At 42.5% G+C, this 21,105-nt stretch overlaps 1 protein-coding gene across 3 annotated transcripts; it reads left to right on the top strand.

The window, feature by feature from the left end:
• The first annotated feature begins 95 nt into the window (after positions 1–95).
• On the top strand, positions 96–19,847 carry CSF2RB (colony stimulating factor 2 receptor subunit beta). 3 transcript variants are annotated; one of them, XM_055807585.1, is made up of 15 exons: positions 96–1,288; positions 2,561–2,685; positions 3,539–3,700; positions 5,867–5,996; positions 7,984–8,168; positions 8,478–8,626; positions 9,083–9,254; positions 9,351–9,483; positions 9,585–9,745; positions 10,641–10,786; positions 10,890–11,064; positions 12,034–12,124; positions 12,405–12,474; positions 15,056–15,159; positions 15,426–19,847. In XM_055807585.1, the coding sequence occupies exons 3-15, from the start codon at positions 3,631–3,633 to the stop codon at positions 16,621–16,623; spliced, it is 2,784 nt and encodes a 927-aa protein (XP_055663560.1). In that variant the 5' UTR covers positions 96–1,288; positions 2,561–2,685; positions 3,539–3,630; the 3' UTR covers positions 16,624–19,847. The 3 variants fall into 3 exon arrangements, with proteins under 3 accessions (XP_055663560.1, XP_055663561.1, XP_055663562.1); XM_055807586.1 differs by lacking the exon at positions 96–1,288 and having other exon boundaries at positions 1,331–2,685; positions 3,542–3,700; XM_055807587.1 differs by lacking the exons at positions 96–1,288; positions 2,561–2,685; positions 3,539–3,700; positions 5,867–5,996 and adding an exon at positions 6,003–6,910.
• The last annotated feature ends 1,258 nt before the right edge of the window (positions 19,848–21,105 follow it).

Raw genomic sequence — 21,105 nt, 5'->3', positions numbered from 1 at the left:
TCTTTTTTTTTTTGTGAAAGTGAGATAATTTTGAAGAAGAGTTTGAATATTACCTATTCAGCTTTCCTTAAGGCGGAATTCATTATTGAAGAAAAGCATGTCTTGCAATAGTTTATTTAATGATCATGCAATTAAAATATTTTCTTCTTGAACAAATTTACTGCAGCTTGTAGAAATTACCAGTTATGTATATTTTACATAAATTGTTTGATATCTAAAATACTGTATTTTAAAACCACCATGTGGTTATGGTGTTAAAAAGATGCCACCAAGTATAAATGTAACCAGAAAAAAAAAAAATTAAAAGAGTTTTCAGACATCATGCTTTGGATTCAGCTGTTAGTCTCTGTGGCATTAAACTACAATTCCTCATTCAAAAAAATCTTTGTCCTTGACCTGCTGCTAAAATTTGTACAGGCAAAAGGGAAGATTAGCAAGCATCTGAAGGTACTAATAAACAGTTAACTAACAAGAATAACTAACCTGCCCCTCCCAAAACTGGCAAAATAATGTTTTCTCTTTTTCCTAGATGTTACCTATAATGCTGTCAGGTAACAAGATCTTCAACAGCAACAAAAGTTTTTAAGGTGACTTACCCTTTAAACTTTTTTTTCTTCCTGCTATGTATACATAAACTTATTTATATAGATAAGCTATAATATTCTATTATTTGTAGCCCTGCATTTATGCATAGAAGTATATTGGAAATAAAGGAAAGGGTTTATATTTAGAGATAAGCATATAGTTTGCTATATTGGGATGCATAAATCATTTCTTCCTTGACACTTCAAGTGCATAGTTCTAGCAGTATACCAGTCCTGTGCAGACTTGTATGAAAAAATGCACTCTCCAAAGAGTTGTAAGATGTGCTACAGGCCATATCTGCTGTCCAGGTACCTGAAGAATCCATGCATATTACATTGCAGAGGTAGATAACATTTATTCAGAAGAGACACACTTTATGTGTTCCTTTTTCCCAACTATGGAAGGTTTTAGTTGATGTCGTTTTACTAAAATGTTACAAAATGTAACTTCCCACTTCTAAGTCATTGTAGCAATGCAGTTTGGGAAGGAGATGAAGCAATATGCAATGATAATGTTGGTATTCTGACCTCTTGTCCTATGTTAGAGAGTGCATTGTAAATTTGAAACCTAAAAGTGGCATGCACGGCCTGCAAAGCTTCTGGTGTGCAGGATCCTGGTGTGCAGGATTACTCATTACCTGTTCCTGGAGTTCAGCTGAGCAAATAACATCTGAAGATTTTTGCTGACTGCCAGATCCCATGAGGTATGTAACCAGCAGCTCAGCCAGTCTGAAGATGGAGGAGCTGTTTGCGTGAGCAAGGGAGGGAAAATGTCTGCTGGGAAACAAGAAACCTCTTTTCTAAGGGTAGGGGGAGAAGATACATAAACTTACTGCCCTCTGGAAATCAAAGCAGGAGAATTCTTTTCTGCCCATATACTTTAATGCAAAGTAAATTCTGACCATCCAGCAAAGCTGCATATTGCCCTCATCTGCAGGCTTGATATGCACACCTCCTGATAGTCCCAATGATTTGTCCCACACAATTTCTTCAGATACTTTCATATTCTCCTGCTTGCTCTCCACATTTCCCTTATTCATAAGCTACATTTTGTTCCTTGTATATTGATGCGGTTCTTGTAAGAGCCCAACTGTGCTACCTGTGGTTTAGGTCAGTACTATAGGGATTTAGAGAAGGTGTAGTAGCAGTGTAGGACAGACAGACTCTGGCAGTTACATTCTGTATCTGGGGACTCATCTTAGTCCCCTGTAGTTTACTCCTGAGACTGCAGACCTTGAATTTGTCTCTCCCTTATGGCTACTTAACTTTCCTATAGATCTTACTAATGATGGCTACTGTGTTAAGCTTTAAAGCTGGATTTAAAACAGTGACCTGCCTTGGATGTAGGATAATTTCAGATCAACTCTTCCCACCAGTTTTCTTTTTTTCCCCCTCTATGTACTATAATACTCATAACGTATTATTAATTGTTGTTGAATAGATAAAACTTACTTTTTAGAATACCACTGAAAGGATTACACAGGTAAAGGTAGTTCTCCCGCTGTCTGTCCCCCATCCCCTGTGTCTGTCCCCGCCCCCCATATATGTGCAAATAAACATAAAGTACAAAATGATCCCTGCCTTGAAGATTGCCTAGCCTAGAGTAAATCGAGAAACATCACTGGAGTAAAAAACAGAAGTCTGTCTTAGTCTTTCTCACTTCTGCTGCAGTCAGTCCTCTTTTTTCTGAAAATACATTAGTCGCATGATCTGGTAATTGTTAACACTGCAGACTGGCAATGACAAACTTCTTTCCTGTCTTCCCAGTTAACCAGTCCCATCTAAGTGGGTGCTTTGGAGGCTAATATAGGAAGTACAGACTTCCTATTTCACAGGCAATTACACAGACTTTCCTTGAAAGGGCGCGGTTATCATCTTTGAAAGTGCCATTTGGGGTGCATAAAAGATATAGCAGTTATTCTGAAGACTTACTCGCCAAGAAAATCCTGTGTTTGTTTTATATCTTCTGTCTCCAGCTCTAGGGAAGTGTGGTTTTGCTGGGTTTTGTATCAGTGGTTTCTGATGCTGTGGGGGGAGGCTGGACAGGGAGGGTCACCCATCAAGTTGAAGTCATTTGCCTCACAGACAGCTCTGGATCCAGGTAAGGAAACTTCTTTCTCTTTGGGGAAAACAAAATGGCACAGTCTGCCTTCATACAAAGGTTTGTGAGTCATTAAGGTGTTCCTTAACTGAAATGTTTATTCAGGGGCTCAGCCAGCTCTTTCTGGTATAAGGAAGTGTTCAGAAATCTGAAAGTCAGTAGGAATTGAAAAGTTTTTTCCATGCTCCCCTAAAGTAGAAAAGAGTCTCAGCTCTGTAACATACTTGAGTAGGTGAATTTATTATACTTTTGAGAGGGCAATGAGAGATGGTCAAAAGGACTTGAATACCAGTATTGAACAATGTGGTCCATGGTCTTTGAACCACTCAATCTACTCTCATTTTCAGCAATCACACACACACAAAAAGAAATAGTTTCTCTAGTATTATTTCTACAATTTGCAACTTGTTTGGGGAGCATCTGGTGAAGCAGCACATTGAAGAGAAATCTGAAAGTGAATGAATATAGAAATTCAACCCCTGTAGCTCCCAGGAGCTGCTGGGTTGGAGATCATAGTTTTAAGGAAAGGTGAAAACAGAACACTATTGCCATTCATTAGGAAGGCTTTGAGCATGAAGAGCAGAAGGTTGAAAGAATTTGAAGGCTGAGTTATCTTCACAGATTAGGATTGTTTCTTGTTGCTACTCAGCTGGAAGAATCCCTGCACTCCCTTGGAAATGTGCGTTTACTTCTTCATTCTTTGCTCATATCGCAAGCTCACACAATAAGAAGACATGGATTTTGTCCTACAATAAATATTTGGTAGATGTTCTTTCTGAATAGCAGGCCAACACAAAGCCTAAAGAAGTTCCCTAATTCAGTTTTACTTCTTTTTATAGGAAATGAAAACAAGAAGCTCCACCTAAGCAGAGCAAGAGAGTAGCCAGTGGGCAATGAAAACAATTGTTGTCTGAATTAGAATCAAGCTTGCGTGCAAAGAACTGTATGAACATGAAAGAGATTTTAACCCTTCTGCTGAATCTGTATTTGGTCTTCAGTGTCAAAGCCATTCGAGGTGAGTTTCAAATCTATGTTCTCTTTTATCCTTCCGTTATTGCCTTTCTTTTTGTGTCTGTCATCTTCTTTCAGCTAATGCTCTTCCTCATTTTCTGCTTGCTTTTCTGCTTCCTTCTGCCACCATCTTCTATGCTGTAGGAGAACAGACATCTTGATCACAATCAGTGTGTAGCAGAAGCATGTGCAGACGAATCAGTTGTATGTTGGTGGTATGGACAAGTGAAATACTGGACAAATGGATGAGGAGAACAAGCTGACTGGTTAATGAGTGAATAGGAAGGAGGAATAGGGCGTGATAGTTAGTAGAAACAGGAAAATGACAGGCTGCATGATGCAGACGGTAGTGGACAGGAGCAGAGACAAGTGGACAGACACAAGGAGGGGGGGGCTACCAACAACAGCTTCCAAATGCCCTGATTTTCCTCTTGTGGAATTGCTGACAGATAAAAAAGACCCTCTGCCATATCCATTGCTTGTGTTTCTGAGTTTAACCTCTTTCCTCTTCTGATGCAATGACAGCTCCTTTTCTTTCTTCCCTTCCCTTCCCTTCCCTTCCCTTCCCTTCCCTTCCCTTCCCTTCCCTTCCCTTCCCTTCCCTTCCCTTCCCTTCCCTTCCCTTCCCTTCCCTTCCCTTCCCTTCCCTTCCCTTCCCTTCCCTTCCCTTCCCTTCCCTTCCCTTCCCTTCCCTTCCCTTCCCTTCCCTTCCCTTCCCTTCCCTTCCCTTCCCTTCCCTTCCCTTCCCTTCCCTTCCCTTCCCTTCCTCCCCTCCCCTTCCCTTCCTCCCCTCCCCTTCCCCTCCCCTCCCCTCCCCTCCCCTCCCCTCCCCTCCCCTCCCCTCCCCTCCCCTCCCCTCCCCTCCCCTCCCCTCCCCTCCCCTCCCCTCCCCTCCCCTCCCCTCCCCCTAATTTGATTTATCAGAGCTGGGAATGGGAAGTATCTCCTTGGATCACCCAGTGCAGCATGTCTGCATCAAGACATGATGCAGATGGTAGTGGACAGGAGCAGAGACAAGTAGCTCCTGTAGCCATCCTAAACATACCACAGTAAGAGAGCTGTCAGAAGGTGTGCCTCACGGACATCTACCTTTTCCAAGACAGATGCCAATGCCTGATGTCTGTGGTAGCTGGGGCAGTTATGCTGCCTGGCCCAGTGTCAGCTGCAGGACATCTTGCTTTGAGATCTCTGCAGGAAAATGTATTACAGTGTAGGTCGGACTGATCTCTTCACATTTTGAGCCTTAGCTTACCTTCAGACCATCCCTTTCTATGCAGGATGCTCTATTTTCTGGTTATGCAAGGAACTCTGTAGAACTGACTTTGCGCTGATTTTCCAGTAGAAGATCAAAGTAAGGTCCCTGTTATATTTGCTAGCTAAGGCACCATGATAATTTTCTGGTGTTTTTTACCTGTGAAAAGCCCCCTCAAACAAGCTGATAGTAGTGCTCATCAAGAAAAATTAGAGAGAGCACACTCATGTTTGCACAGTCATCTCTGTCGTCTGAAGGTCATATCCCAATCCTGCAGCACAGATATTACCTTCAGAGAAAATGAAAAAAGAGAAGGAAGCAACTTGCTTTGTAGTGTATGTACCAGGATCAGCATGTATTTTCCCACGTCACAGTTGTGAGGTTAAAAAAAAAAAAAAGTTGTCCCTGATGAGAGGTCTGGCCATTTCTGGGTCATAAATCTAATTCCAACAAATTAGTTCGGGCATTCTTCTGAGTCATAACAAGATTCTTCCCAGAGCATCTCACTCCTAAATATACCTTTCCACTGTCATAACCTTTACTAGGAGGTTAGTGGCAAAGAAGTCCCATACAGCAGCACACAAAGGTGAGATGATCACCATATGCCTGCTGACCAAGGTATCTACTAATCCCTGGAAACTATCAGTGCTTGAGAATTGATACCTTGGCTAGAATTATGTGCCTTGCAGGCACAAAAGTCTCACTTCATTGTTGTAGCTTGGTTTGGGCACTTGTGTATCGTGGAAATGCACAGGAGGGCCATAACTACATATTTTCAAGAAAAGTAATTTTCTGGTGCCATGAGGAGAACATTGTTAACAGTGCCTTCCCTGTTCTGCTGGCAGAATCACTGTACCTCCTGATATATCTCACTATTTCTAATCACTATGTGGTTTTTTGCTTGAATTCCTTTCTCAGAGAGTATCCCTATGAAAAGCTTGAGCTGCTACAATGACTACAACTCACAGGTGACCTGCACATGGATGGAGCATTCAGAGGCTCATGCGCTCGTTGGTATGACTCTTTATCAAAGGGATGACATTATGATGTAAGTACCTGATATGTGCTGTGCTGGATAAAAGTCCAAAGGGAAATTGGCCACAACTTGGAATCCCAGGGACCAGCAGTCAGGTGTTCAGAAAGCACGGCCACCTCATTCTGCCACTGGGTTAAAGTAAAAGTTGTGCCTGCTTCTGAGGTCTCTTGTAGGACGGGAAGAATTAATAGAGTGTGCTAGTGGAGTTATTTTTATCACATTTACATTTATTTTCCTATTATTTTGTTGTGGAATCATAGATATGAAATAAAATGGGGCATATAGGTTGCTGCTAATGGGATGGAGAAAGTGTTGTCAGAACAAGTGTGAGCCTGACTGTTGTTTATAATCTCAAAGGGATGATACATTCCCCCCGTTATTTTGCCCATTAAGGAGCACCACTGACAGTATCGTTTTTATCACTCCTGAGAAACATGTGTAGACTGTGTGTTTGTGAGATAGAGAAGACTGGTAAGTTCATCTGTGCTACCACTTTTCCTCCCAGAGATACTGGTCTGTTTATAACAGTATCTCTCTGTTACATCTGTTTCCTTATGAAAAGGGAACTGAATCACCAGACTGGATTGATTGTGAGGATAAGAAAGGACAGAGAAGGAGGAATAGTCATGGAAGAGAGGAAGACAAAGATGGAAAGCTGAGAAAAAAATTAATTAGTCCGGGGATACAGGAAAGAAAAGAAAGAGAAAGAACTCCTCATTTTATTGTAAAGAAGGGAGAATTAATAGACGTAAAAGCAGCCAAAATCAGTGAAAGGTCTTTGAAACAGGACCTTGGAGCTAATACTTCTGGGAAAAGATGATCTAAAACTACTTGGATCTTTGGAGGGTTCTCTGGCACATTGTTACATGATGGAGTGTGTGGATCACCCAGGAAACATGGCTGAAAGGAACTAATTAGACAAGCAGGTATTAAGTGTGGACAGTTACACTGCTGAAATCAAAATGGCCAGTGACTAAACAAGGCCAGCTCACAGATGAATAGTTGACTACATCCCAAACGGTACCCAAAAGGTAATGCTGGTGAGTGGACAGCAATATCTTCAGGACTTCACAGCTCCTGAGCTGACTTTTGATATATGGTCAGACCCACCCACACTTCAGGAATATGCCCGACTTCGTTACTAACACCCAATTTTTAAAAATAGCAATAATACTGGATAATGCTTGCTGGCATGTAGTTGGCCAGGGGACTCCACCCTATCCTGGAAGACAATATTTGGCCTTAGGTATTCACAACTTGATATTTCTCATCTGAATTGGAACAATAAAATATATTGGGCATGAAGCCATAAGCACAAACAAAATACAGAAAGAAGCAACACATCTCTCTAGCAGCCCAGGATGCTACTGCAAGCACACAAAGCTTATCTTCTCCTGTCTAGTTTAAAATATAGTTTCTAATTTTCATGATGCTCCTTGGCTTGGAGAAAGGCTATCTAAAAGGATGATTAACGTTCTGGATGAAATCTTTAATGAATACGTAAGGTCCCTTGGCAGAAAAGAACTACTAAGGATACAGAAGTACATTTTAGATGGATATATATTTTTTTAAGTGTCTTTCTGGGACTGCAAAATTAATGTCTTGAAGAAGCTAAGAATCATCAGAAACTTTACTGCCTTTTGCTCTGAGTAAAAAGTGCATTTCCATGACATTATTTTTCATCATAATAATCGATAATAAAAAATATGCAATTACATAGAGTTAGGCTAAAAACTAACAAAAATAGACTAATACCAAAATATAACACTCTGCTGCACAACTTTGAAATGGGAAGATATTTGACAAAAATCCTGGTCTTAGAAATGTTTGTCATATTAACTGATGCAAAGCAGGACTAGTAGGTACAGTGAGAAGAGGATACAAGTCCCTGAGTAAATTATAACAACAGAATGGGATAGAAAAGTTTTCAGGAGTTTAAATTTGCATTAACTGTAGGTCTCCAAATCAGATCTTTACAGATCCGTTTCTCTATACACAGGGAAAACCAGGAAATGTTTTGCAAACTCCAGGCAGAAAATGATGTACATGAAGCTCCAGACTCCTATGTGCACTGGGTTTGTCGCAACACCACACAAATTTTGGCAATAGGGGTAAAGAATATTTACAGCTTCAAACCTAACAAGATGCTACAAGCAGAACTAAATGTTGATCTTTTCCAAAATGGTAAGGATTACATACCAGATTCTCCTTTTCCAATTAATATTAGGCATCTCTGAGAATGTGTTTGTTGTTCAGTCAGGAAGTGAATTCCACTTCCACTGTGAAAACTGTCACCGAGAGGATGGGACAGGGAGGGGAGAGGGCAAGTCTCTGGCAGTAGCTGGACCTGGAAGGGGTACTCAAGCAGGAGCGACTTGGTGTGGCAAGGATAAAATACTCTGGAAATTGGGAAGCTTACCTAGTTGTTTTCTTCCCCTCTTCACGTCCCTGTCCTCACTATCTCATCTACTGGGTTGTGCCTTCACCTTTCAGTTCAGACCCTCCCACCTCAAAACCTCTCAGTCAGCTTGACGAGATCAGGAGGCTTCTTGTTGACCTGGAGAGCAGCTGATGGAATCCAAGGGCTGGGAAAGGCACTGGACTATGAAGTCACTTACAAGCGGGAGTGGGAGTCCTGGGAGGTAAGAGCAGAGGGGCTGAGCTGCCCTGGATTGGTTGTGCAAATGAATGTGTAAAGCCTGTGGTAAAGGTTGTGCAAATGAACGGCCTTTCCCTTCTCGGGTGCTATGAGGAGGTGCAACAAATGTTGTTTTGGGTGAGGCAGAAGTGGGTCTCTTTCTGTTTGCAAGTGACTTGCCCAGTGAAATACCATTTGTGCGAAATGGAATGCAAAGATTTATTCTTCAATGAACAGAAAGCGCTGCGCTTGGGTTTTGAGTTGGAATTGATTTTGCCCTGAATCCCTCCCAAATGAATCACGTTCTCACGGGAGCCTGTGGGAAAAGGGCAAAATAGATTTGAAGCTGCTTCCCCTTCCAGGAGGATACACTTATTTTGAAATAAAATGTTTAAGTGTGCATATTCCAAACTCCCCAGTTTCCTCCCTCCCTGCTCTCCCTCCTTTCCTCCAACAACAGAAGGCTGCCTCGCTCTTGCTCTCCACCACCACACGTTGCCATCTCAGCCGTGAGGACCTTGTCCCAGGAAGCAGCTATGTTGCCCGTGTGCGAGCCAGACCGGGGCGAGGCAGTGGCTTCTCTGGGCAGTTCAGCGAGTGGAGCACGGAGGTGTCATGGGAGACCCCTGAAGGTAGCGTGGGGTGCAGTGAGGCTGTGCAAGGGTGGAAGCACTGGCTGAGAAGCAAGACCTTTCCTGATGCTCAGCTTGCTCTCATCTTCTCCGAAGGTGGCATTCAGCCCAGGAACCTTTTCTGCCTCTTCAACGGTGCAGATCGTCTGACGTGCAGCTGGGAAGTGAAGAAAGTGATGACCACTTCTGTCCTCTTTGGCTTGTTCTTCAGGGCCACTCCGGCATCAGTGTATGTGCTCTGCCCATGGCAGCGTGCCTGCACCTCTCCTGTGGAGTTTCTTCTCTGTTCCATTCCTCTGATCTCAGCTCAACCACTTTTTCCCCCCTCAGAGAAGAGGAGTGCTCTCCTGTGGATGAGAAGGCTTTGCCCCACGTCCCCTATGTGGTACAGAGCTGTGAGATCCCTGTTAGCAACTCCAGTGGTCTGAGCCAGTACTATGTGTCTGTTCGGGCCAAGACGGAGGAGAAATTGATTGAAAGCTACAAGAACAGTGAGTTGCTGTGTTGTTTCTTGCTTCTCCTGGTCACTTCTCAGTGAGATGCCTGTTTGGGCAAGTGGGGCTGAGGACAGCGGTGGTGAGGAAAAGTGAGTGGGAAGGGGGAGAGACTGGGACTGATGAAGAAAGGAACTGGATGCTGTGTCAGGTCAGAGCTCTGGGAGCAGTGGCTCATAGGTGTGGAGCTCCTTGGTGGCTCTCGTTACTGCGGGGAAGGTGGCATCGGTGGAAACGGCTGTGCAGAAATGTGGGCTGTGACCCAGAGCTTCTTGCTGAGCAATGGTCACACTGCTGTCTTCTCTGTGATTGACCTTCATGGGTGTCCCTGCTGACAGGGAGGAGTGGTGAGAGGTGTTTGTGGTGCGTGTGCCACTACGTGATTTCTCAAGAAGCCAGTGAAGCTTTTGTTTGTGCAGCGGCCCTTGGAGCACCGGCTGAGGTAGGACTCTTCTGCTGAGTGAGGTGCTCCAGGTGAAACATCTCCATCTGTGTGTATCTGGAGGTACTGGTGCTGCTTTGCCCAAAGCACAGCTGGGAGAACGCCTGCAGTGGGTGAAAACATCAGGTGGTAGCTCCAAGAGAGCTGAAAATCTCTGGAAATGTGTTGGAGCGGTAGAGATGTTTCAAATATTGCTGTAGTGCTTGTCTGTACACAGGGAGTGCCGTCAATATTAATGGATATGGATTTTCTGTTACTTAATGGTCTAGTGGTTTATTGTATTTGACTAGAAAATGAAGATGCAGAGAATTAAAAAGTGTTAAAAAGCTGAGACTTCTTACATTGCATAAAACAATGTTGTTTTCATTCCCTGGAAGCTATCCACGGTGGTGGAAGGGAGTGCTGGGCCAGTGTGTTGATAAGTGCTCTGAGACATTCCGTGTGTTCCAGTCAAGGTGCTGCCGCCTACAAATGTGTCAGTAACAGTGACGGAGAACGGGGAGTACGAACTGAGGTGGATAAAACACAAGTTGCGATATGGCTTCATAAAACAGAGATACGAAGTTGAGTACTGGAAAAGCAACCAATATGACAAGGTGACTCTAAGAAAGTGCAGCAGTCCTGGATTTCTCTTTGCTGGGCAAATGGGAGAGATGGTTCCTCTCACCTTCATCGTTTGTGCTTCTTTCTTCTCCCCAGGCTCCCCAGAAGTTAATTATCAGCAATGATGAACCTCCCTTCATCCTCACCCTGCAGATGCTGGCATCATCTACAGCATATAGGGGGAAAATGCGTGCAAGGGTGAATACGCCTCTGGATTACAAGGGGCCTTGGAGTGAATGGAGTGAGGAGTTCACCTGGGAGACTGAGAATGGTACTTTTCATGCAGGCTCCTTCTGTAGGGTTTTGCAGACTGTTAATGGCTGAAATGCCTCTGTAGAAAGATACATTCTCTAGCTGGGTTGAAGTTAGGTCCAGCCATGAGCTAGCTGGGGTCACCTAACAAGGTAGCTGTCCCACCTGCACCCTTGCAGCACAGCAGCAATGCTCGTGAAGGGAGTGAGCAGAAATGACCTTTTAAGCTTCTTTCCTACTTCCTTTCACAAGGTGAGTACAACCAGCCATGAAGTTTTCCACATGGATAATCAAGCAAAGATCCTGCCCAGAAGATCATTCTTGTTTCCTGATTCTAGTATTCCATTCTTCTATTAGTGACAGAAGAGCCTGAGACTGCAAGAAGGCAGAATATAAGCCATCAGACTTTTATATTTGATGAGTGGCTATATGGTTGCTTTAAAGATACAGCTGTTTCTGGCCTTTAGGGGCAGAAAGTCTGCTATCATATGGTCTTGTGCCCAAAGTGATATGATCTTACATGATTTGTCCTCAGGAAGCTTCTAGTGGTAAGACAGTAAGTAAATTTTGATGAGTGTCTCAGGAAGAAATTGGTATGTTGTTGATGATCCATTATGGCTATTAGCAGAGGAAATCTCTTCGAAGAATCTCTGAGACCCTGTCTCTTGCGGACTGTACAAAGTAGGGCAGACCTAAGATGCCTGAACACGTGCCTCTTCTACATGGTGGAGCATGGTACCTAGCTGTCTTTCTAGTAGCATAAACTGCTTGCTCTGATGTCAGTAAAAAATAAAAAAAGGATCAGTAAAGGAGATGAGGAGCTCCTTCTGACAGTAAGCTGTTCATGCCATGTTTGATCTGTCCTATTTTGGAGGGTATCCCAACAGTTTGAAAGCCTCATGGTCCTATCCGTTGACACGCCACCTACATTTTCCTGATCTGCTTGCATGAAGAGTGACCAGAATGAAAAACCTCTTCTCTGTTTCAGTTCTTCCACCGGTGGTTCTCCCAGTGATGCTCCCAGCTCTCATCATCACTTTGCTAATAGTTGCTTATTGCAGCTATAAGTATTTCCTCAGGTAGGCTTGTCTTGTGACTAGATTTAGCAGCATGTTGGCCCTGTGGGTGGCAAAAAGGCTGAGGCACTTCTTGTCCCCCATCTTCCCTGGGTGGAGATAACCCTTGGTGTGCAACGGGCAGCCTTGTGCGTGTCTGTGCAAGGGTGGGAACTGGGTGGTGACATGTCAGGGCCTTCGTGGTGCCTCACTGTGCAGGGCAGCACAGTGTGCAGGGTGCAGTCTTTTGTGGTTGCGGCCACGCTGAGAAACAAATCTTGAAAACTCCGTGGTGTTGTTGCAGGAAGAAGAAAATGTGGGAGGAAAAGATTCCAAACCCCAGCAAGAGTCTCCTGATCCAGAGCTACCTGGGGGTAAGAGGGAGCTGTACCTTGATGTGTTCATTATTTCTCTCTCTTTTTCAGGACTTCAAATGATCTTAAGAGCTCTTCTTGTTTCCTAGTCCACAATGAACAAATACCTTTATTTGTCTATGCCTTATTTTTAGTAGTAGTTCTGGTCATATTCAACATAACTGCGTTCTTATATTTATACTAGAGACTTCTTTAGTGTTGTGTTTGTCAGCATTGCTGTGCTATAAAATCAAGGTAGAAAATTTTCAGTACTTTAACATTTTAAGTGACTGAAATAATTAGCGTCATTAACTGACTGAAATCATTAGCTAGTGTCATTAGCAAACTTCATCAGCTGGTGCTTTCATTCATCTCCAAATAGTAATCAACACTAATTCAGAGCTTTTTAGAATGGGGTGGTAGCTGTATTAAAGAAAATTTTATTTTAAGGAGCCTGATTTTCTGGTATAAATGTTTCCACATGCCTGTATGTTACCAGGACAAGCATTCCTTATTGGAAATCAAGGAACATGCTAAGGCAGCATTTGGTTAAAGCGGTGTAGGTAGAACCTCCCTCCCTTCTTCCTCCCTTCCAAAAACCCCCAGCATCTGGAAAGGTAGTAGAGGCATCTCTAGATTTTTGTGGTAAAATATATTTATATCTATATATCTTGCAAGAATATCTAATTCAATAATTCGCCCACTGCAATAAACACATACACACAGATAGACATATTTTTGTATAATAGTTGATTCTGTTCTATGTTCATAAAGGATGGGTTACAGTAATTATAGATACATGGAAAGCCAATGAGTATAATTTACAACATGGCCTTTGTGTGAGGTGAGTGCGCAGTTACAGTATCTACATTTGTGTGTGAGTGAAGGAGTTAACACGTTTGTTAACCACTGCACATTTGTTACATTGCTGTAAAATGGACCTTCATTGTAATGACCTGGTTTAATACATAATTTTCAAATAGATAGCAAAGGCATGGGTTCTGTTGTGCCAGAAGACAAACTGGTTTATTCTTATAGTAAAGTCTCAAGTTAGTTTATTTTGCCTGATCTCTACAGTCAAAACTGGAAATTTTTTCCCACTCTAAGAAGCACTTTAATAGCTTTATGTCCTATTCCTTAGCTGTTTCTCCATCCACAAGCACTCTGCCTTAGTTTCATGGTTTTGAAAGTTTCAGTCCCTGCACTGAATTACCTTACTCCAAGTTTTGTAGACATCTCAGTAATTCTGTTTCCCTGGTGCAGAAGGACTTCCCTTTGTGAACCCATGTTGACTGTGCCTGATGATTGTGTTGCTCTTTAAATGCCTTTTGATAGCAGCCAGTAGGATCTTCTTCATAAGTTTCCCATGAACTGAGGTCAGACTAATAGGTCTGTATTTTCTTGAGCCTTCCCTCATGCCCTTCTTGTAAACTGGAATAACATTGTCTAGCTTCCAGGCAGCAGGGACCTCCCCAGCCTCCCAAGAATTTTGGTAGGTGATCAAGAGGGGTCCTGCTGTAACACCCACCAGCTCCTTCAGTACTCTGGGATGAATCCCATCAGGCCCCATGGACTCATGAACATTTAGCTGATACAGCTGTTCCCTTACAACTTCAGTGTCCACAAACAGAAAATCATTGTTCTCTCACTCATGGTCCTCCAACTCAGAGGCCTGGGCAGCCCAAGGTCTTATCAGTATTATTAAAGACTGAGGTAAAAACCACACTGAATGCCTCTGCTTTTTATTCATCCCTATTCATCAGGTTCCCATCATCAGCAAGTATTGGTCTAATGTTTTCTTTAGACCTCCTCTTGCTATTAATGTACTTAAAAAAGCCCTTCTTGTTGTCTGATACAACACTGGACAGCTTCAACTCTAATTGAGCTTTGGCCTTTTTTGTCTTCTCCCTGCACATATGAACCCCAGTTCTGCAGTCTTCATATAGAGCCTGACCTTGCTTCCAGAATCATACAATTTCTTTTTGCTCTTGAGCAAGTTTGGCTTCTTTTTGCCCTTCTTCATTCCCTATTCAGCCAGGCTGGTCATCTGCCACACTTAATTGACTTACAATACACTGGAATTGCCTGCTCCTGTGCTTTTAAAAGGTGGTTCTTAAAAACTGACCAGCATTTGTGGACTCCCAAGCCCTCTAGACCGAATTCCCAGGGGACACTCTTAAGTAGCTCCCTGAAAGTTTGCTCTTTCAAAACCCAGGGTAGCAACTCTACTGCCCTTTTTTCTCATTACCCTGAAAATTTTAAATTCAGTCATGTCATGATCACTGTGGCCAAGACAGCCCCTACCATCGCATCTCCCATGAGTCCTTCCCTATTCACAAATAACAAGTCTAGGAGGGCATGTTTGCTAGTTGGCTCACTGAGTACTTGTACTTACGTCAGTGGTAAGGCAACATGGGACTGAAGTAACCATCTTCTGCAGAACAGAACACACCTTCTAGTCATGTTAAGGAAATTGTATTCCTATTGCCAGATGCTGTAGTCTCTCCTATTTTCTTTTCTTTGTCCACGAGGAATGTATGGTTCTTGATTCCACTGCCAGCAAGACACTGCTCTTTTGTCATGTCTGCTTTTTAATTTTCAGAAAGTACATTTAGGAAACTGGCCAACAAGCAGCCAGCTGGATTTCAACAAATACAGCTTTTCAGACAAGATGGATCAGGCTAGCTTCCTTCAAGTTGTGGACAGGTGAGCGAACAGCACATTATAGTAGCACTGTCAATGATAATTTCAAAGAGCTCCCTAAGTCACGGCAGGTTATAATCAAATGTTCTGTCACTAAAAAGCCTATACAAGTTGCTTTTGAGGAAAGGATAATTTTTTTGTCTATCTAGGTTAGCCTGCTTTACTAAGAAAGTGTTTTTCTATTTGTAGTTTCAACTAAGCTTGTTTTATATTTAATGTTTGCCACAATAACATTTCTCATGAGCAGCTTTTAACTTTCCTGCATTCAGGCAGATGAAGACTTTGGAAGAGTCCCCTGAAGGGCAGCCTAAAAAGACAGATGTTTCTCCTGTCACACTGGACCTACAGAACTCATACCATGCTCTAAATGAGCCAGAGCATGCCCCAGTTGTCTGCCCAAGACAGATTGCTGGTCATTCCTTTCCTGTTTCAAGGAGAAACAGTGCTGATGCAAGTATTGCTTCCCAGACAGCAATCCCTTGCTTTGCTTTCAATGGTCCATACTTGTATAGCCCAATGATGTCCTCCCAGCCCAATATGCATCAGATCCTGGAAGCGGACCCAGCGGGAGACTGTAAGAAATCAGTTTCCCTTCAGTATGTGACCCTCCCAAAGGAAGACTGTCCCCAGGCTCCACAAAGGCAAAAGCAGCCAGGAGAAGGTGCTCCACAGCACTTCCTGCTCCCACAACAGAAGGAAAAGAAGCTGCACCTTGAGGATGAGAATGAAGCCTCACTGGCCCCACCAGCCTGTGGGGATAGCATGAACATGCGAACAGAAGAGCAGAAATCTCCAAAGGCTCTTAGCTGTATCGTGTCTCCTCAGCAGTGTCCCTTGGAGTACATCACCACAGAGAGCCTGTCACCACCATCAGCCAGCGACTCCAGCCATCTGCCACTTGTCACTGCTGGGGAGCTACCTTGTGACTTGCAGGAGCCCCAGCCCTCCAGTGACCACTCTGGCTGTGAGCTTTTTCCTGGGCAAACTGGTGTTGTGGTCCCAGATTCAGGTCAAGCACCCATCCCTTCTCCTGAATTGCCCCTGGATACATTTGGAGACTATCTTACTGTCCCTTTAGGTCTCCATGGACATTCAAAACCCACAAAGGTTATTTTGCCTGTCTTAGAGAAGGGAAACGATCTTCCTAGGAAGCAGTTTTTGCCAGAGGGTAATTTGGTGGTGTTAAACCCTGACAGCACTGAGCCAGTTTTCCTTTGTCAGGTTGGTGACTATTGTTTCCAGAGCCTAAAATCCGATGTGAAGATGGATGTTAGCCAGGACGACCACCAAGTCAAGAAACTTTCTGAAGGCAAGACAACACCTGGGAAGCCTGTATCTGATGATAAATCCATCAATGGCAAGGAGAAGGATGTATCAAAAATGCAGGCTATTCAGCTATTCAAAAACCTGAAATCAGATGATTACTTTTCCTGGCAGCAATCTTTGAGGATCACAGAAATCTGTTAAATGGGCAAATATTAATGAATGCCACAGCTACAGGTAACTGGAAGAAGTTGCAACTATCTGATGAAAATGAACCCTCTAACCTAGGAACAAATAAGTGCCATATAAAGCAACTAAAATTCCTTTTCCCAGCTTCCAATCCAACATGTTGAAAGACTTGAGTTAGCTCAATATCCTTCTTAATGGCCTTCACAGATTTGGCATGAAAGACAATCCAAATATTCCCTCTTGGTGTTTTTCAAACTTTTGGCTTATCCACAATGAACAGTTTATCTTCCTCATGATCCTGTGACAGACCACAGTCATCTTTCAGTAATACCAGCTTGCCTGCGGTAAAACTCGTGGCAGGAAATGCAGACTTAACAGCATGAATCGCTATCAGAAATAGACAGGCTTGGAAGCCTTGGAAAGAGAACTTGCATTCTTAAGAGCAATTTTGTTGAACTTTTGTGTGTGTTTAAAATAGATCTGAGAGTCACCAATGACCTTTCATATCTCTACCTTTCTCCTACTGGCATGAAATAGATATCTAAGGTGGAAAAAACCCACCCAGACAGTAATAGGAGGGTAAATAAAAAATGAGAAAAAATTGCTGAAGTCCAGGAAACCTTTCTTAGTGTCAAGGTGCAGTGTATTGCAGTTCATTCTAAGGGTAAGAAGGAGACCCGCAAGGAGGGATTATACATCACTGAAAGAAAACCCAAGGACTCTTAAGGTGCAGTGAGAGGGAGGGAGTGGGGCAGGTAACAGAAAATGATGGGCAAGAAATGTTGTGAGGGTGCATAAGCCTGTATGTGATGGAGTTTTTCTGTTTCTAAGTGTTAAAGTACTACATGATTTTCTTTTAAGTTCATTGGCTGTTTATGCATGATATAATTACTCTTAACTATATAATTAATTCTTTTTTTTTTCCTGAGTAATAAGCTGTGTTGAGAAAGAGGAGCCATTTTTTTTCCCAGTTCTGCTGAAGAAAGTGGTGTAATGTAAGAGCATTTGTTCAGAGCTGCCGCTTTAAGATCAGTAAAAGGCTTTGGTGTCAGACCTGAAGGTGGGCTTCTATTCCAAACCAACACGTTTCTTTTTTCAAATATAAAATTTGTACTAATAAAAAAATATTTCTTCCTGTAAACCTTTCCTTTTATATGTTAAGAGCATTGTGATTACAATAACTTTACTATTAGTTCATATGATCAGGTCTCAAAAAATTCTGTAGGTTCTGCTATGTCACCTGTGAGGTGGGATGTTTTCTCCTGACTTTGCAATATTATTTAATAGCGATAATAAGAAGGAGTTTTCTGGTTGTGCCAGCTGTTTCCTCCTGCTGGGTTAATGGGACAGCGCTGATTTAGAAATTGTAGTGAAATGCATTGGGTTTTTTTCAGAATTTAAATCATTATAAACCCTGTTTTAAATCTGAAAGGTGTGCAAATGGTGTTTGGTGTTCTTGACAGTGAAAGGCAGGCAGTTGTAGCCTCTGAAAAAGAATATTGATGAACATTCTAAGGGATTTTCAATTTAGTCCTTTCCTAATCAATGGGGTTTTTTGTTAGTCACTTCTTTGGCCATTTATGCATAGTACAAACAATTCCATGTATGATCGTGCTCTATCTAGGCATGTTCTAAAATGAGATGTCCAAATTCATGACCAAATTCAGTATCTGGATTCATATCTTAGATATGCATCACTTTGCTGGGCCTTGCATTGCTGTGGTTTTAATAATCAAGAAGAACAGTGAGTGGGGGAACTTTTATTCAGCTCAGTGGCTTTTGGATGAAGCCCATTTGCATTGTGATTGGTACTTTAACAACTACCTGTTCCTCCTGTCCTTCTGCACTTCATGGGGCATTGGAAGAGCCTGCTTTAGAGATGGGGTTTATAAATAAAAGAACATTTGATATGACCCCACAGAGCAGATACTATGATCTGAAGATCACTTCAGGAGCCTGGAACTTGCAGAGTAACATGCCATTGTCAGGCTAGGGGAGCTGGGCAGTGGTTTTCTTCTGCAATGATAATGACTGTTTTAGGGCAGAATGAGTTTCTGCTCTAGGTACTTGTTCAATATCCACATAAGCATCATTAAATAAAATAATGTAGTGAACACTGGAAGCAAGGGTCACAACATACAGCTCCGCTTCACCAGAGGAATCCACTTCTTACAGGGTTACAGAATCAAAACTTCCATAAACTTCATCTGTTGCTGATCCTGTGAATCTTCCATTCTCTTCCGCATGAGGTCCAGCTGCAGTAGGGGTGGTAAAAATCATTTTACAATCCTGTAGCCTGGTGATTCAAGGAGCTGTTGTGAGTCACAGGTCTTCAATTTCCTGATCATTAGCTTGACCCACAAAGATACTGTGCGAAAGGAGGGTGCTGCTACCTTCCCCAGTGCTAGGTACTCATATACCGGAGAGGAATCATCATTCTGATGATTTGGGAGCCAACTATGACATGCCCCTTTCTGTAGTGCTTCTCACTAAGTAGTTCCAGCCCCTCAGGCTGTATTTTTGAGTAATGATTCACCGTTGTTCCATATATGGTCAAAAAAGGAGAGGTACACATCTCAATTAATGCTGTAAATCACATTTTACAGCTTTCAATTTACATTGAATATACAGTTATGAAATCATTGCAACCCATTCCTTACTGTATGCTCAAACGTCAAAGATTCTGCCTATGTTTTAACAGCAGGCATTTTTCTCTTCGTTGCTCTGAGGTAATCAGTTCGTTATTCTCTTATCATAATCTTCCTCAACCAGAAACATATTACCTGAATTTGCATGAGATTAGGGTAGTAAGTATATTGTGACCTCAATAATTCTAATTAAGATCTATGCTGAACTGTCTGTGTTAGCCTGGGGGTTGTCTTTTATGTAAAGAAGGAAAACAAAGCCGAATGATTTTGCTAGAAAAGGACGCCTGCATTGGAAAGACCCCTGAGACCTCGGGGAACAGTAGCTGGAGAATTTCTGAGAATCCTGAATCTCTGCAGGGTAATGGAAAACAAACCCAACCCATCCTGCCAGTCCCTGTGTAGTTTTGTGTTGATTCAGTCAAACACATTTGTACACACAGTCTTGTTCCCTTACAACTCCCATGAAGGATCTCTGTCTCTTCTCATGCCCTACGTGCCCCCTCTGCTCTTGCTACAGAGCTGAAATTTTCATGAAAAGAAACCTCGCATGTCATGTTCTGTACGTGGAGAATAAATAGTGCAATGACTTCATGCCTGTTTTGTCCCTTTTTAAATCCTTCCAAGTGGCTGCCAGGTTTCCATATGCCCCAGCCTTGATCCTAATAACTCCTTATATTACATGATGGATATTTCACCGTGGCATTCGGTGGGTGGACCCAGGCTCCCCTGCAAACTTGCTCAACATGGGTCGGCTTTAGATTAAAGGCTTTGTAGTGGATTCATTGTGTCCTTCCCAGTTTGTTGTTAGAGGAGCATATGGTCCTCATTGTTTGTCTGTCATCCAGCTTTGGGGTCCTCAGTACAAGACATGGACCTGTTAGACTGGGTCCAGAGGAGGTCCATAAAAACAGTCAGAGGGCTGGAACACCTCTACTGTGAAGACAGGCTGAGAGAGTTGTGGTTGTTCAGCTCGGAGAAGAGAAGGCTGCAGGGAGACCTTATAGCAGGTTTTCAATATATAAAGGGGGCTTACAAGAAAGACAGAGAATGACTTTTTACCAAAGCCTGTAGTAACAGGACAAGGGACAATGGTTTTAAACTGAAAGAGGATAGATTTAGATTGAATATAACGAATAAATTTTTAACAGTGAGTCTGGTGAGACATGGAAACTGGTTGCCCAGAGAAGTTGTGGATGACCTATCGTTGGGAGTGTTCAAAGTCAGGTTGGAGAGGGCTTTGGGCAAGCTGAACTGGTGAAAGGTGTCTTGCCCATGGCAGGGGTTTGGACCCTTCCAACCCGAACCATTCTATGCATCAATGATTCTAATTTCATACCCCATTTATATCTAATAACTTAGTGTTTTCTCCATCATCCCTAGACTGAAGTACCCAAGATAAAATTTTGTCTTTCTCAGTCACCCAGCCCTCTCATCACTCAGTCTTCCAGATCATTTATTACTGTGTTGAAGATTATAAATTCCTGGGTGAACTCAAAGCTTTCCTCCAATATGAAAATTAACCATTAATTTATTTCTTTGTTTTCTGTCTTAAACTGACTATAATCTACATGAGAACCTTTCTTTTATCTATTAGTTTATTGGAATGGCATTTTTGAGGTACTTCATCAATCTTTTTAGACATCTAGGTGTAATAGGTTGAATGGATAACCTTGTATCTGTTTGCTTCTGGAGTTCTTCCAAGAAATCTACTAGTTTTACGAGGCACGACGACTATCTACAAAAGTTGTGTTAACTCTTCCCCAGAACATTTCTCTCTACTATTTCTGTTTTTCATTATAGTTTGTACCAACTATGCTGTACAAAAGCCAGCCTGATTGGTCACTAGTTC

This window comes from Falco peregrinus, chromosome 6, assembly GCF_023634155.1.
Source record: "Falco peregrinus isolate bFalPer1 chromosome 6, bFalPer1.pri, whole genome shotgun sequence".
In the NCBI taxonomy this organism is placed as follows: Eukaryota; Metazoa; Chordata; class Aves; order Falconiformes; family Falconidae; genus Falco; species Falco peregrinus.
This window is presented reverse-complemented; position numbering and strand designations above follow the sequence as displayed.

Bases quoted from the DNA above. Each gene is read 5' to 3' on its own strand.
- CSF2RB (XM_055807585.1), top strand. From the start codon at position 3,631: ATGAACATGAAAGAGATTTTAACCCTTCTGCTGAATCTGTATTTGGTC. The intron at 9,484-9,584 runs GTATGTGCTCTG...TTCCCCCCTCAG, and splicing joins AGGGCCACTCCGGCATCAGT to AGAAGAGGAGTGCTCTCCTG. The intron at 10,787-10,889 runs GTGACTCTAAGA...TCTTCTCCCCAG, and splicing joins AAAGCAACCAATATGACAAG to GCTCCCCAGAAGTTAATTAT.